We start from the raw sequence: 16,656 nt of genomic DNA, 5'->3' as shown, positions 1-16,656 counted from the left end.
TTAACAGTTTTAACATTATTGCATGTGGTGCGTCTATTTGTCATGTTGTGTGACCTATATAGAGGTTCGGATCCAGGTGAAACCAGACTTGGATCAGATTTTTGGGTATGGTATCGAGCCCAGACCCGGGTCTAATCAGGTTCACTATAAGAAAAGTCATACCCGGATCAGATAAGAACTACATGAACCAAACCCGAACCATACCTAGTAAAACCATATTTTTTCTATTACTTTTACATTGAAAACTTGCGGGTTTTAATCAGAACTCGGGTTGGGACTGGTATAAAATTTCACAAACTATACCCGGGTCCATGTATTAATGGGGTCCAGACCCAGGTCTTAATTGGGTTTTCTTATTTATCACCATACCCAGACCCTATAGGGTTTGGTTCAGGTCTGATCCGGGTAAACCAAGCCCGTTGACATCCCTACACCTAGACCATCACATAGAGGAAGAGCTCGGATTGGCGGTTCTTGATCTGAGGATGGATGCAGATAGGACGGTTGAGAATTTTCGCCATGGCCAAAGAAAGGAAAAGCAAAGGGAAGATTAGGGTTTAGGGTTTTTCTTTTTCCTTTTCTAGGCCAAAACTGGGTGTACGCTCCATTATACAGGAAAACTGCATTTATACAACTTGCATTCTACTATTCTCGAGTATCGCAAGCATTCATACTAAAAAATCTAATTCACAAAATAACACAAGACACACAAATCCAACGATTGATCACTTGGTTTGCCAGTGATCAACAAAGAAAAACCTAATGCACTTCCCTTCAAGCATGATCAAACTGGGTGTACTCTTTGGTGGAAAGAGGGACCTGAGGTTTTCTGCTAATGAGCTTAGTGAGTGAGACCGTTTTTTGCCAGTTATCCATAAAAATTACTTGGCCGGGTCAAGTCATTTTGCAGCATTGCCCTCAGAAACCAGAGCCTTTGATCACCAAGATCATTCAAAATCAAGGGGATTAATAGAAAAAGGTGAAGACCTTTGGGGAGAAAAACTTCATGGGTAAACAGGCGGCAGTGAAAGATCTCAGAGCTTGTTTTACAAAATCATTTAAGGAGAATAGTCATTGCTAATTTAGATAAACCTTATGAATGAAACCAGGCCCCGTTAAGGCAGATCCAGACTCATAATTGGATGTCTAGATTTTTTAAACACCACCCCCATCAGAGGACAGGCTGGACCATTAGGTTATGATATACACAGGCTGAATACATTTTTTCAGGTAATCTTAAGTGAGAGCGTATCAGGTCAGAAGCAGCTCTAACGATAATCCATCAGATCTCTCTCTAGTACAGTTCAACCAAAGGGCGAACAACCTCCAAAACACTATGGCTCTGTTCTTTTTATTTTAGATGGGTCTCACAGACTTTTTCAGAGCCATTGATGCTCTGGATGGAGGACATACAGAGCATACAAAATGGACTGATGAAAATAATCTCCAAACATTCTGTTTGGGAGGTCGTTCATCCTGTGGATGAATGGTATCAGAGGCAGCTCTGGCATATTACTGCCAAAGTTGCCTTTGATCTGATAAGCTCCCAGCTCAAGTCAGAGGCATCCCAGAAACAAGCATGGAAATGAATCTTCAAAATCATCTGCACTCTCCTGTGTCCTTTGGAAACCAAAACCTCATCTTCTCAATTAATCAACAATATGCATAAATGGCCCACAAGGGGTTTGTCATTTGGTAATGTCGACTGGCGAAAGTCACCAAGCTTAAGGGATATCACAGGTTCAAATGCCATGGGTGTGCATCCCTTGACTCAAAGGCTGAACTTGGGTGTACTCTCTGGTGGTCAAGGGAAACCTGGGGCTTTTAGACCAATGAGCTCTTGAGTAGTAGGCTTTAAGATTTTTCAAGGAAACCAAGTATAAATATACAAGCTGAGGAAAAAGAAAGGAAAGGAAGTCCTGTTGCAGCTTAAATCCATGCAGAGATGGAAACAATAAGTTGTTCAGTTCAATTCCCACATATCACAATTAAAGAAATCACTCAGCCCTTATAAAGCCGTGTTTGTGCTCACAACATTCAACACAGTCCATTAGATCCAACTGAAAACAGCACAACACCAAAACCATCATATATTCAAAGCAATCTCTTAAACACCTAAATGCTAAATTAAACTGGTGTTTTTCCTGTAATGCCCAAGAAACAACAAATCTGTGGATCAACCGATAACATACCATCGTTATTAAGTTGGATGGCTTGCATGGCACAAAGTGTTAAAATGTATTATATATATAGGGTTTTGTAATTTGGGTATTTGACCAAGAGTATTTTGGTCATTTTGTACATGTAATAGGTGTCATCAATTTTAGGGTTTCTTTTTATTTTTTACTTATTTGTAAATTCCCCAACTTGTTAGGGGCTCTATGGTCAATATGACAATATAGCTCTTGGGGCTCTCCATCCCAACATCTATATTAGGAGCTAGAACCCTCTTGTATATAAAGGGGGTTCTTAGCCCATTCTTTTGTAAATGCTTTCTTAAAAACATTTGAAATAATGTTTGTTTTTTAATATTGGCGTTCTTCCTCTCTTTTGAGAGGTTTATGTATTTGGCTCATCAGTGACATTTAAATTTATGCGTGCATGTTTGTAGCCACATGTTTCATTATATGGTATCAGAGCTCGAAGTTCTTGAAAGCATGTGGACTCATAAAGAAAGTATTGAAAGGAGGTATTGGAAGCTCGAAAAGTGCAAAGAAGCTTACGGCATATCTACCTCAACTTGAAGCACTATCACTTCTTATATCTCTCTCTTTTTCACTCTTACCACTATTTCTTCTCTTCTTCTCCACTATGATTGATAGAGAAGTTATAATGATTGTTCTCGTTAAGTTTGATGAGAAAAACTATAATATGTGGGTCACGACGGTTAAAAAAATTCTTATAAAAAAATATGTGGCAATTTGTTGATGATGCCGCAATAGAACCACAACCAATTCTAACAAAAATAGTTATTACAGAAAATGGTGAATCCAAAGAAAAGAGTCTTAAGAGAATTAATAGAGGAAAGACTACGATTGAATATAAAAAAACCTATAAAGAGTAGGAAGTAGGTCATGTCAAAGTACTCTTCATCTTCATGAGTAGCATGTCTGAAAATCATGTTTTGACATACTTGAATTTGAAAGAGCTGATGAGGCTTGGGAATATATTAAACAAACATATACCCCAAAAGATGTGGCTCATAAGTGAAATATCAAGAATAAAATACATAATTGCAAACAAAGTGACAAAACCATGAATGAATATTATAGTACCTTTAAGAGGATTTGAGATCAATTAGTCAAACTTGAGCTTATATAGAAAACTCCTAATAATGCTCAAGAATAAAAGAAATACAAGCATGAGGAATAATTGTTTCAATTTTTTAGAGGTCTTAGACTCGAATTTGAACAAGTTTGGGTCAATATTATTCATAGGTATTTTTTTTCCCTTACATGAAGCCTTAGCTCAAGTATGTATAAAGAAAACAAGATTAATATCTATGTCCAATTCTAAGAAGACAAAGTATAATGTGTTGGTCGTCTTAACACCAGGTGCCAATATAAATGTTTATAGACCACCACAATTTTTAAAACCTTACGATGAAAAGTCTAGATATGATAACAACAAGAAAAGAATTATATTGACTTGTTATAATTATAGAGAACTGAGCTACATTAAGCCATATTGTCCCAAATTCAAAGCAAAATAAGGCAAAAATGTGGCATTTGTGAGAGCATCTCACCAAAAAAAAAGTGAGACTAATGAAGATTCAAAATTTAGTGCACTCGAATGTATGAGGATCTTCTCCTATTTTATCTAAAGGTGGTTTATCTTATTATATGATATTTGTTGATGATTATACAAGATACTCATAGATGTATTTTCTTAGGCACAAATATGAGGTTTTTGAGAACTTTAAAAAATATCATACCCTTATCAAAAATCAATTTAAGGCTGAAATTTTTATCTTTCGTTCTGACTCTGAGAGAAAATTTACATCAAATAATTTTAAATTTTATTTTAAAAATAATAAAAATATTCACCAAAAATCATGTGCTTATACTCCTCAACAAAATAGATTAACTTAAAGAAAACATAGGCACATAATTAAAACTACTAGAACTCTCTTAATTTCAAAAGATGTTCCAAACATTTTTAGGCTGAAGCCTATTTGACGACTACATATTTCATTAACAAACATTTGTCATCTAAGCTTCAAAATATTTTTTTTTATGAAAAACTTTTTAAAATCTCTCTTGATTATCTTAGACTAAGACTCTTTGGATGTAAGTGATTTGTTCTCACTGCCAAAAATAATAAACTCTCATGTAAATTCATACCATGTATTTTCTTTGGATATGGAGAGACTTAAAAAAGGATTTAGATGTTTTGATTTCGAAAAGGACAAACCATATATATCAAAATGAAAACTAAAAGTTTTTTCAAAATGTACCTAAGAAAGACTGAGTATTCATTTTGCTTGAATGATTGCCTCAAAGTGGAGATAATTTTGTGTTTGAGAATGATGGAAATGAAGGGCCTCAATCAAATCAAGATGGTGAAAATGTTAAAACCGAAGGACCCAACATAATTTAATAAAAAAGATGTGAAAATAATAGTCAACCGAATGCTTTAGAAATGTACTTCACCTTAGAAAATCAACAATCAGAATGACTAAGAAGATCAGATAGGGCTTCGAGACCCCCTAATAGATTTGTCTCATATGAATCTTTTTCACCGTAATATAGGGCTTGTCTAGCTAAAATTGTGTCTTATTTTGTACCTATCACATATAAACAAATAAAAGAATATTTCAAATGGATAAAAGCTATGAATAAAGAATTAGGGGTACTAAAAATATCTATGACTTAAGAAATATCCAACTTGCCTAAATGTAATAAAACTATAAATTGTAGATTGGTGTATAAATTCAAAACTAAGAGTTATGGAACCTTAGAAATAAACAAGGTAAGATTAGTTGCCAAAGAGTATGCACAAGAATACGAGATAGACTATGATGAACATTTGTATCATTAGCTAAGATAACTTCAGGACCTTTATTGTTGTTACTGCTATTAAAGGATGACTTATCTACCAAATGAATATAAAAAATGCATTTTTATATGAATATTTAAAAGAAATTTAAATGGATTCATCTCTTGGATATGAAATCCCTTCTGGTAAGGTGCTTCAATTGAGAAACAGATACCCAAAGCCTGATATGATCGTTTTAGTCTTATTATGATAAAGCTTGATTTTAAATCTTATTATATTGATACTGTCATGTTTACTAAGAAATCTGATGCAGAGATTGCGATTCTTCTCCTTTATGTTAATGATATGATCATTACAAGGAAAGATAAAGAAAGAGTAAAATATATTAAATATATTCTTTAAAATATTTTAAAATAATTGATATTGGATTTTTTAGATTTTTTTGAGATTGAGGTTGTTTACTCTCCTAAGAGATATTTGCTTTCTTAAACCAAGATTTTTAATGATATCATTGACATGTCCAATATTATTGATGAAAAAAGGGTGGACACACCTGAAGTTATTAATGCTAAGATAAAGATTGATGATGAGACACTTATTGATGATCCGACTCTGTATCGCCAAATTATTGACGCCCTGACTTATTTAACTATTATTAGGTATGATATTGCAAATGCAATTCATACTGTTAGCCACTTTCAACATTCTCACACCATAGTTTACATGAGTTTTGTGATGAAAATTGTTAGATATTTACAAACCTCTATATCTAGAGGTCTTTTGTTATCTTCCTTTTTCTCTCTTGAGTTGATTGCTTATTCTGACTTAGATTGAGGTGAAGATCTAAATGATCGATGCTCCACTATTGCCTTTTATATTTTTCATGTGATTATCTGGTGTCGTGAAAGTATAAAAAATAACAAAAACTAACATTATCATCCACTGAAGTTGAATATCATACAATGACTACTACAACATTAAAAATCATTTAATTGTGAAGATTAATTAAAGACATGAGCATTTATCTTCAGACACCCTTCAAACTCTGTTGTGATAATAAGAATATAATATACATAGCTAGCAACCATACGTTTTATGAAACAACCAAACATATAGAAATTGATTGTCATTATATGTGCAAAGAATTTCTAAGGCAAACCATCTCCCTTCCATATGTCACTTTCAAGTATCAACTAACGAACTTCTTTACCAAAGCACTTCCGTTAGAGTAATTTCATTTTCTTAACAAACTTTGGATGATCATATCATAAGTTTGAGAGGGAGTGTTAATATATATATATATAGGGTCTTGTAATTTGAGTATTTGACCAAGAATATTTTGGTTATTTTGTACATGTAATAGGTGTTGTCAATTTTGAAGTTTCTTGGGATTTCTTTTTATTTTTTATTTATTTGTAAATTCCCCAACTAGATAGGGGCTTTATGATCAATAACCATAGAGCTGTTGGAGCTCTCCAACGATAGCAAATGTGACCGTTGGAGAGCCCCAACATCTATATTGGGAGCTCCCCAATGAACCGGTGCTGCTAGTCCCCTTATTTTGTTAATACTTAAGCATATTTGAAATAATATTTGGTTTTTATATTGGTGTTCTTCTCTTTTGAGAGGTTTATGTATCTAGCCTTTTGTGCTTTGGTGTATTTGGTCCATAAGTGGCATTTATATTTGTGTGCACGCATTTGTAGCCACTTTGAGGCATTGTTGTAGTGCACTTGTTTCATTATGTACACTAAGCATGATTCATGTTTGTGCCGGTTAGCCATGGAGTACAAAACAATCTCACTACCAGGCAGAAAATACAACAATATTAACATCACAAACTTTAGCAGCAATATGCTCAAGCTGCTTCCAGCACACAAATTGACAACAGCGGTCATCTGAATGCAGTCGGATGTCATGAATTCATAATCGTGTAACCCACAGCCAGCCCCAAAGAGAACATAGGCTCAATACCATTTTGATTCTAGCATGTAAGAAGCCTTCTGATGCCCTTTTAGTTTGCAATGCACTGGACTTGAATATTCTGTATTCACTAATAACGGTCCGGGTTCACAATACCAGGTGAGGCTCCCTTCAATTTGGCAAGGATTACACTTGTGATACACTAATAAGGTTACCATATCTTATCAGTCAGCACACTATTAGCGGAGTAACATTTACATTTCACAAGACAATAAAAGCACACTCGAAGAAGCATGATAATACATAACGAATCTACCTCCTGTGCATTGATATCCAAAGTCACAAACCTCCATCACTGTGCTCATACAAAGCCAACACTCCAATCACAATTAGGTCCTTGAGAATTTCAGACAAACTTTCAATACTTGGTTCCGGTGGCACAATACCAGAGTTTCAAATAAGTGCATCCGCTGAAGGATGCTTAGGAAGAAATCTGCTAGCACCTGGGAAGTGAAAACCCCTGGCTGGTAAATCTTGTCCTTTCTACTTTGTTCCTTATAAATGGAACAGAGTAAATCCATAGAGGAATCTAGTCTTGACAACTAAACCCAAAAATGGTGCTGAAATCCAACACTCTGACCAAATTAAGTTGCTTCGGGCACTATATTAAACTGGCATAGTTTACTAGAGAACTTAACAGCCAGTTGCTGACTTCAATTGGGGATTAAAACATCTTTTTTTGGCCATAAGCCTCAATGTGGAACCATTTCATACCAGGAACAGATTTAATTCTCAAGGAATTAAAAATCTGGAGCACCAGTGTGAATATTTTTAGCAGAAACACAATTATATAAGTAGCAAGACACACAAACGGTGCCCCATGCAGAGTATGCACATGATCAACTTCGTCAGAAAAATAATCTGTGCATATAATAATAATAACCATAATAATCTAGGCAAGCTAAAAGAATTGATTCATATGAAGATTATTAGGCCAAGAAGCAAGATCCAGAAGGGTCATTTGTCAAGTCAAAACCTCAGAAGTATCATTACAACCTCACCCTGGTTTCCATTAACAGCTCCATGCAAACCACTACAATTTAGTATTTAGAGGAATTGTGAAAGTGATAAATGGGAAAGGAAATAATTAAATAACTGAACAAACATCGGCAACCTACAATAACCACTACGAGATTAAATAAAGCACAAAAATACTATAAAAAGAACATAAGACCTCTTCATGATAATCACAAACCCATGAAAAAAAATCCCATCTGAAAAGGGAACATAAAATTCAAGAAACAATAGAAAAGTGATAATGCTGCTCCAAATACTCAATAATACAACATTAACCAAAAACAAAAAGAAATGAAATATCCCTCTAAGTTGTTCATGATAATCAGTTCATATCAGCACACGATATAAGAGGAAAATGCATCAGCTATGAAGTCAATGAATATCACTTGGATATGGATAAAGGCATGAAGTAAAACAAGAGAATTTATGCACTGGAACACATGCTTGTGAGCACATGCATGTGTTCCAGTGTTATTGTTTTACTCCATGACTTTATCCACAAGCGCACACACACACATGCACAGCCCAAAGATGTAAATATTTAATATGCAAGGATTTGATATAGATATATGAAACACAGATGAGATCTAATTAGATCCTCACACATCATGAAGTGGAGAATAATACATTAACCTTAATGTACCTTTTTATGCTTGTATATGCATACTAGTATGGGTGAAAGCTAAAGAGAATGTGTACAAGTTTAGGTATATATGTGTAGAAATACGGCTCCATGAATTACAGCCAGTATTTTTACTATTGCCTTATTGACCACTTCAAACACATTAAAGCTAAAATATGAGTCGTGCCACTATCACTAATAATTTATTTTCTCCTTGGAATTCTTCATCAGTCTCACCCTTTTTCTACTTCCATCAACATGTATATTATCACCCATTTTGTATTGATACCGTTTTAAGATCTCATAACAAAACATGCCATTGGGTGTTGTAAGCAGGTCCCAAGCCTTGGCGACTCCCTGGGGACAAGAGGTAAGCCCATAGAGTTTTATGCTGCCAGAACAGTGATCATAAGTATGACAGGCAGAGCCAGGCCGGCTAGGTCTCTGATCCTAGGGGCAGTTTCTCAGTGTAAATATAAAAAAAAACACGTCCCAAGCCTAGATAAAGGAGAGGTGGATCATGTGTTTGGTGGGCAGCTGGCCTTTTCATAAAAGAACTTGCCAAGACTCATAAATGAGGTCCAAAAAAAAGCATGCATGCATATAATATATAATATATAAATAACAAAAAATTGACACCTAAAAAACTACATCTATACCTGATGAGAAATCAGATGGTTTGCATAAGGGGAGGAGGAATAATTCAAAAAGAATTGTGCACAGTTTCTAATTAAGATGAGTGAAGATGGATAACAATTAACATTTTTTGAACAGAGCATCTAATGGAGAGTTTAACAAAGGGCTCCTCCCATTATTAAGATGAATAAAAAATCCTCTCTATCTTTTTTTAAACTAATTTATGACCATCCTATTTTGATAAGTTGGACTAAGTGAAGGTGAATAGTATCTAACTGATACTTTTTCATATGCAGAATTGCGGATAGCGTCAGAGAGAATTCAGCGAGGGTCTTCGGGCCTATTTAAGGTGAATAAAACATAATTATCATTTTTCGAAAGAGAACATCTATTGGAGAGTCTAGCAAAGGGCTCCTTCTCCTTATTAAGGTGAATCAAAATGGATAAAAATCCTCTCATTATATTTTTTAAATCTCATTTATGACCACCCTATTCTAATAAGTTGGACTGAAACAAAGATGAATGGTACCTAACCGTTGTACTTCTTTCATATGCGGATAGTGTCAGAGGGAGTTCAGCAAGGGTCTTCTTACCTATTTAAGGTGAATAAAACATTATAACAAATAGCTCTGTATTTATTAAACTTGATTATAGACTTCTTAGTATGATTGATGAAATGCCCTTAACAATTAAAAAGGAACATTTTTTTCCCAAAGTGGCACATTGTCAATATACAAAATTCATTAGAAAAAAATGTTGCAGAGAGAGAGAGAGCATCCCTGGCTAACTACATGTCAGCAGCTGGTGAGATGGGGAAAGGAGGGGCAAGTTCTTCAGAATGACTGGGCAGCATAAAGCACATAGGCAGTGAAACAGGTAGAGAGTGAGAGATACCAATTAGTTGAATGCTCTTGAAACCAGTACATGAGAGAGAGAGAGAGAGTCTCTTCCATGCGGAAAGAAGATTGTTGTGGCTTACAATCGAGGCAGTGTATGTGATAATTTTTACAACGCACTTTAGGGCAGAGATTAGGAGATCCAAGTTGTGGTGGCCTCGCATGGAAGAATCGAATAGGTGAGACAAGAAGAGGAGGGAGATGCTTCCCAAAAGGGAATTCTGGTCAGCCTGCTCTAGTTTTGAGAGTGGATTTTGTCATCAATGGGAGAACGAAAAGACTGTCAGACATCCCAATTCCCTATTTCCAGCAAGTCATGATCTACAGTATTAACAGTGTACATTTCTTACACGAACAATTGAGATAACAAAGAGGATTTGGCCAATGGCTTATCAGGTAACTGTAACCCGGAATGTCTGCCGGGTTCACGAAAAAGGTGAGTTGTTGCATTTTTACATTGAGCTTTTCTGTTTTCTGTTTAGAGCTAGAAACGTAATGTTTCTTCATAGGCTTTTCATTATAGCTGTGCAATATATATCTACAATTACTTCTTGGTTAAACTTTATTGCGATGTAGTTTTCGATTTCCTTTTTCACTTTTAAGATACTAATTAATTTATTTTTCTGGTTTTCAATGATTCCCTTTTTTTTATTATTTTCATATTTGTCATGTATCAGCTTCATATTCAAGGTTCAGTGATTTCTGTATTTCTTTACATTTGTATAAGGATAAGTGAATGTTTTTTTATGGTTATGGCATTATTATTTCATGAGCATATGATGCAAGGCATGTTATATTCATAGTCACAAATATTGGTCTTGGTTATATCTTGGCAAGGCAATTTATCACGATAATGTAGGTTTAATTGATAAATCTCGGGAAAATTCGGTGCTTAAAAAAAATTTAAAATATCAAATAGTAGAAATAAGTAAGAAAATGATGTGTTTAGATAATAAAATATACATATAATAAAAGAAATAAGTAAAAAATATAAAAACAAGAAGAAAAATGCAGTTAAGATATAGAAAGAAAGTAAAAAAGTAGAAGGCAACTCATAATATCGTGACATATATACATTTCTGATATTTTCAAGATATCATGATATTTTGCCTTTAATAGTGTTTTATGAACTTACAGCTATATTATTGTTATATTTTCGAAATATTGCCTATATCTGTGACTGTGGTTATATTATAGCAATTGCAGTAAGCGAATAATCACATACTACGGAATACTTATTGAAATTGGTGTTTGGGTAGTTTGACAATTTGTAAAAGATTAGAGGGTCTGCTCTGTTAAAATGTATCTCTCTTTATGTAAATATTTACATATATATAAAGAGAGATACATATACATATATACATCATGTATATATGTATATGTATCTATCTTTATATATATATGTAAATATATATGTTTCCTTTTTCTTGTAAAACCCGCAAGGGTATTTTAGTCATTTCTCTTTTGCGCATATTCATAATTATGAATATGTTGTAATTCTTTTTGTATTTTTTACTTTTCTTCTTTTTCTTTTTTTCTTTTCATTTTTTGTCTTTTTTGTTTGTTGACTCAAAGTCAACTTGGAGGGCTCAACACTAGCTGTTGAGCCTCTCCAACGGTTAGAATTCTAACCGTTGGAGGGGCTCCAACAGCTAGTGGAGCCCCTCCAAGGCTCCTTTTCCTCTTATAAATAGGGGAGTTCCCCCTTTGTAAAATGCACTTCTTGGAGCTTTTGTTCTCCATTCTTCTCAATAAAATTCTTTATATTTTGTATGCCTTTGTGCATTTGAGTTTCTTTATTGTACCTTTGTGTACATTTGTTCTAAGTGTTCTTGTGCATTTGTGCACATTGGTGGTGTTGTGCTTATCGCACACTTTATCTCATTCTTGAGATATTTTCACATGCTCACCATAAAAGGATGAGCCCTCGAGTTCATCGTCATGATTTGTTGGTCCACAAGAGAGAGAGAGAGAGAGGGAGAGAGAGGGAGAGAGAGTGGGGTACAGTATTCAATAGAACATAAAAGTCATTCTACATCCAATTTTATGATGTTAATATTAACAAACATGTCTTCTCCAAAAAAACTATATGACCATCCAAGTGTCATGCATACCATGCCCAAATGAAAAAAGTAAAATAAAATAAACAAAGCAGAGCAATATCGTGAAATCAACAATTACAAAAAGTACCTACTGCAACAACATAATGAACTTGCATGATAGAAAATTGAACTTCAATAAGATTGACAAATGAAAATTTTATGTCAGTAACAAATAACTGCCTCATCACCATCAGTGGCAAAAGGGAACTGCACAGGCAATATAATAAACTCATTTGATAATAAAAGAAAGCCCACAAGCATATCATACCCGATGATTGTCCCTTAGAGAACATAATCTTCTCTGAGAACCATACATGCTAGCAATTAGTGCACTAACCCCAGGATTAAGCACAATTCAGGACAATCTAACTGCCATAGAATAAAATAACACAGATTAAATACCAAATTCCAACCAATGTTGCTCAAAATCACATTAACCATTTTGAAATGTCCATCTTATAGACAAAATTGAGGTTAGAACATTAGAAAAGGCCATGTGACAACATTCCCAAACCATTGACCAGTTATTGGTGGTCAAATGCCCACATCATACCCTAGTCACTGGAGAAAAGAAACTTCCCAGAGGTTCTCTGATTATGGGAAAGCCAGGAAACAATCAAACTGGCACTTTGGCATTATGAGAGCAATCAATCCGCCCATGACTCATTCAGTCCTCCAATGCTAATCATGGCTGGGTGTTCCAGTGTTAAATCAAGCTGTCACTGTTCAGCAGCCTCTCCCATCTCATCGTTCTTAGTTTCTGTTATTACCTGCAGAAGTTCCAGAGGTGTTGCAGCTGGATCCAGCTCAAGGCAACCCTTTGGTGCATTTTCTGCTTCTTCACCAGTCAGCACGCGAGAAGGAACTTGATGTGAAAACCGGAACAACTCTTCTCTCAGAATTATTTGAACTTCCTCTGGATCTGTGCTCCTCTGAAATACTGTTTTGAAACCAGGAACCTTAACTAGAGGTGCAATAAACACACCACGGTCTTCAACAAAATCATCAAGCACCTCTACCATGTCATACTTATGTATCACATCATCAGGGGTTGTTTCATTCCATTCCTTTGACCAGTTTTTGTAGAGTGCCCAGACATCACCTTTGCTAGGAAGGATTCTGACGACACCTCGTAAACCTTTCTCCCATATGACCTTGTGAGAGAAAACATTAACATTATCATACACCTCATACCTGCCTACCCTGAGCTCTCCGCTGGTCTTGGTGAAACCACTACCAACCCAATTGATAGGGCCAAGATCACTGTTGCTTTTGGAGTTAAGCCAACTAATACGCATCTTGAAAGGATTTACAGAAAGCACTTTCTGAACAAGTGCGTAAAAACGGGGCATTCCATCATCATCATCATATGCTGCCCATACTTGATTAGCTTCAAACGATTTCTCGCATCGATCCTTGTCAAAATCATGAAAATCAGGATCAATAACATGGATAGATGATGACCTGTCTGTTACTTCATCTGAACCATCTGCAGCAACATCTCCCTTGTTCAAAGATTTCTGTTTCTTCTCCTTTTTCAAAGGCTCGTTAAGCTTGCTCTGATAATGTGCATCACAGTTTCCATTTGACATTTCTTTTTCCTTTGAATTTGGCAGGCTTTTTTCCTTTTCTTTGGCTTTCTCTGCAACATCCAACTTCCAATCCTCTAACTTCTTGTGGATTTCATTTCTAGCCTTTGCCATGAGTACGGTGCGAGTATCCTGCATCATTAATTCCCTCATAGACATACCCTGTTTGTAAGGAAACCGAGGGCCCTTCATCGCATCCGCTGGCATGCCCCTAGAGACGCCATTCAGTTTCTCTGCTTCATAGGCATCCCTATTAACATCAGAATGCATATGGAAACTGTCTACCCGACATCCGGATGCATTCCCATTACCCATGCCCATATTCTCATCACCGTCCCCAACGCCATCACCATCCATGCTTTTTCTTTTCTTTGCAGGCCTGTGAATGAAACTTTCACTTCCGCCAGAGTATACCTTGGAATTCCCCGGATATGACCCACCTGAGGTCTTCTTAAAGTCATAGCTGTTACTCCTCCGCACTTCCTCCCGTCTAGCAGCCGTTGGTGCGTCATCCCGGTCTCTTCTAATTTTTTCACAAGTTTGATGGTCCACATTGGCAGCAGAAGTTGATGCATTCACACTCGTGACACCGACAGTTCTAGAGAATGCCCCCCGCTGAAAGTTTGCATTGTGATTAACATGCACATTCTTTCCATGTGCATTTGGATTCGGATGACCATGCTGTTGGGGCATTGACCAGGGGAAAGTACCAGAAGCATTGGGCACAGTGCCTGTCTCAATGGCCAAGAACGGTTCATGGCAATTGGGACACAACAGATTGTGATTAACATACACGCGGAGATACTCATACTGCATCCTGCACCGATTGCAACTCGTCCAAAATGTGCTCGGTTTAGACTGGCGAGGGGCTGGAGGGACCGGAGGGACCGGAGGGACCGGAGGGACCGGAGGGGCCGGAGGGGGAGCTGGAGTAGCACGCGGAGCTGCCTTCTGTGTTCTAGCATTAGCACCTGCATTACCACTAGCGAAATTGTAATAACCATTTGCACCATGAGCAGAGGCACAGGCTCGCGGAGGAGCAGCAGGCCTGCTCTGTTGCGGAGCCTTCTGCGGGCACCCCTTAAGGTTCCTCCTATGGTCATAAACCGATCTCCGAAACTTGTCTGACAACACGCTCCACGCCTCCGATACGAGCTTAAACGCCCCCTCTGCACCTACACACTTGTTCTTATCAGGGTGGAGTACAAGCGCCAGCTTCCTATACTGTTTCTTCACCGTTTCGTCCTCCGCCATCGCATTCACGCAGAGGATCTCATACCAGTCTGTCTCCCCATTGATCTTCTTCTCCGCCGCGGCGTACACATCGAAGGTGGCCAGCATCTGGCCAACACCCTCCAATGCGGGGTACAATTGCGACGCCTTCAGCGCGAATTTCTTCGCGCCCTCGATATCTTTAGCCTTAAACTTCTTCTCGGCGATCTCCTTCGCCCTAAATGCCTCGTCTTTGTTACACTCCATCACTCTCCCCACTCCTACCAACCCTCAATTCTTACTATACCCACCTATGAATTCCGAAGCTAAAACCCAGACACGAACTCAGAGCAGCTCCACTACCACCATCGGAAACCCTAAAAAACCCATGCAAGCGGATCATACGCCCCTTTCTAGTGCCTACCATCAGAAAAAAACTCGAACCAAAAAACCATCAGATTCAAAACCTTTCAACTTCATAGAACAAAATTACCCAAAAAAATGAAAAGGAGAAGAAAGCCTAAATCTTTTCAACCTCCCAATCAAAACCCTAACTTCCTGTTCTTCACCAACCAACTAAAGAAAAATCCAAAACATTCACAGAAAACAAAGAAAACCCAAGAAATCGGGAATCGGGAATCAGAAATCAGGAGAAGAAACCCAACCTAGACATTATCAACGGCCAGAAATCGCCCCAGAGAATTCACAGATCGGGGCATGGGAATCTGGAACCATTTGATCTAGGGCACAAGAGGGCAGTACGGAAGAGAAACCAGGCAAAATAAGAGATTCAGATGAAAACATAGAGCGGGAAAATTCGGGTTTACCTGATCACAGGAATGGTTTGGATGATGAAGAGGGAAATTTTTTAGGTCAATCCCTCCAACTTTTTTTCAATCTCCACCTTGAATTTTTTTTTCTTTTTTTTTCTCCCTGATTTTGTACAGGCCCCAAATCAAAAGCACCCTCAAAATAAAAGGCCCCTTTAATTTTCTCTTAACCAATGATTCATAATCCTGTAAATTAAGCAATTTTTTGATTGGTTGAAATCAATATTTTAACTAGTTTTTGTATACCAAAAGCCTAACTAGGGTTAGTTTTTAACTCTAGGTGTGGTTATGACATTAAAGCTAAAAATAGATATTTTATGTTTTTTTTAATGGTGGGAATTTTGAAGTGGCTTGATAATGGAAAATTTGTTTTGCATATTTATTTATGTTATTTAGTATATTTTTAAAAGAAATTTGACGCTTGGAGTGGAAAGTAAAGTATGTATATGTTATTCTATTATATTTTTATATGTTTAATGAAGGGGGGAAATAATATTCATGTGGGACCCACCAGAGGTGGTGTCAAAAGGACACCAGGTCTTATAAGGTTAGGGTTTTGTCCCATGATTAACCATGGTTACCCGTATGGTTAGGCTAACTAGGTCCATGGTTAGGGAGAGTTACATGGACCACCTAAAAAAGAGATACCCCCTTGAGAATGCCTTGTGAACCTCTTCCACTGTGGGACCCACCAGCTTGCATGCTCTGGAATCTTCCAATGCTAACAAGCACAAAACCTATCACATGCCATCATAATTAAAAGATGAAATT

General features: G+C 36.7%; 1 protein-coding gene across 1 annotated transcript; it reads right to left on the bottom strand.

The window, feature by feature from the left end:
* Positions 1 to 12,665: 12,665 nt before the first annotated feature.
* LOC149833435 (uncharacterized) lies at positions 12,666 to 16,015 on the bottom strand. The gene is made up of 2 exons (XM_090015125.1): positions 15,883 to 16,015; positions 12,666 to 15,475 (listed from the first exon to the last, which is right to left on the bottom strand). Exon 2 carries the CDS (start codon positions 15,320 to 15,322, stop codon positions 12,974 to 12,976), a length of 2,349 nt encoding a protein of 782 aa, XP_089871251.1. The 5' UTR covers positions 15,323 to 15,475; positions 15,883 to 16,015; the 3' UTR covers positions 12,666 to 12,973.
* Positions 16,016 to 16,656: the final 641 nt, after the last annotated feature.

Source organism: Nuphar pumila, chromosome 7 (assembly GCF_984573655.1).
Source record: "Nuphar pumila chromosome 7, dmNupPumi1.hap1.1, whole genome shotgun sequence".
NCBI classification, from domain to species: domain Eukaryota; kingdom Viridiplantae; phylum Streptophyta; class Magnoliopsida; order Nymphaeales; family Nymphaeaceae; genus Nuphar; species Nuphar pumila.
The sequence above is the reverse complement of the archived record's forward strand: the minus strand, read 5'-3'. Positions and strand labels throughout refer to the sequence as shown.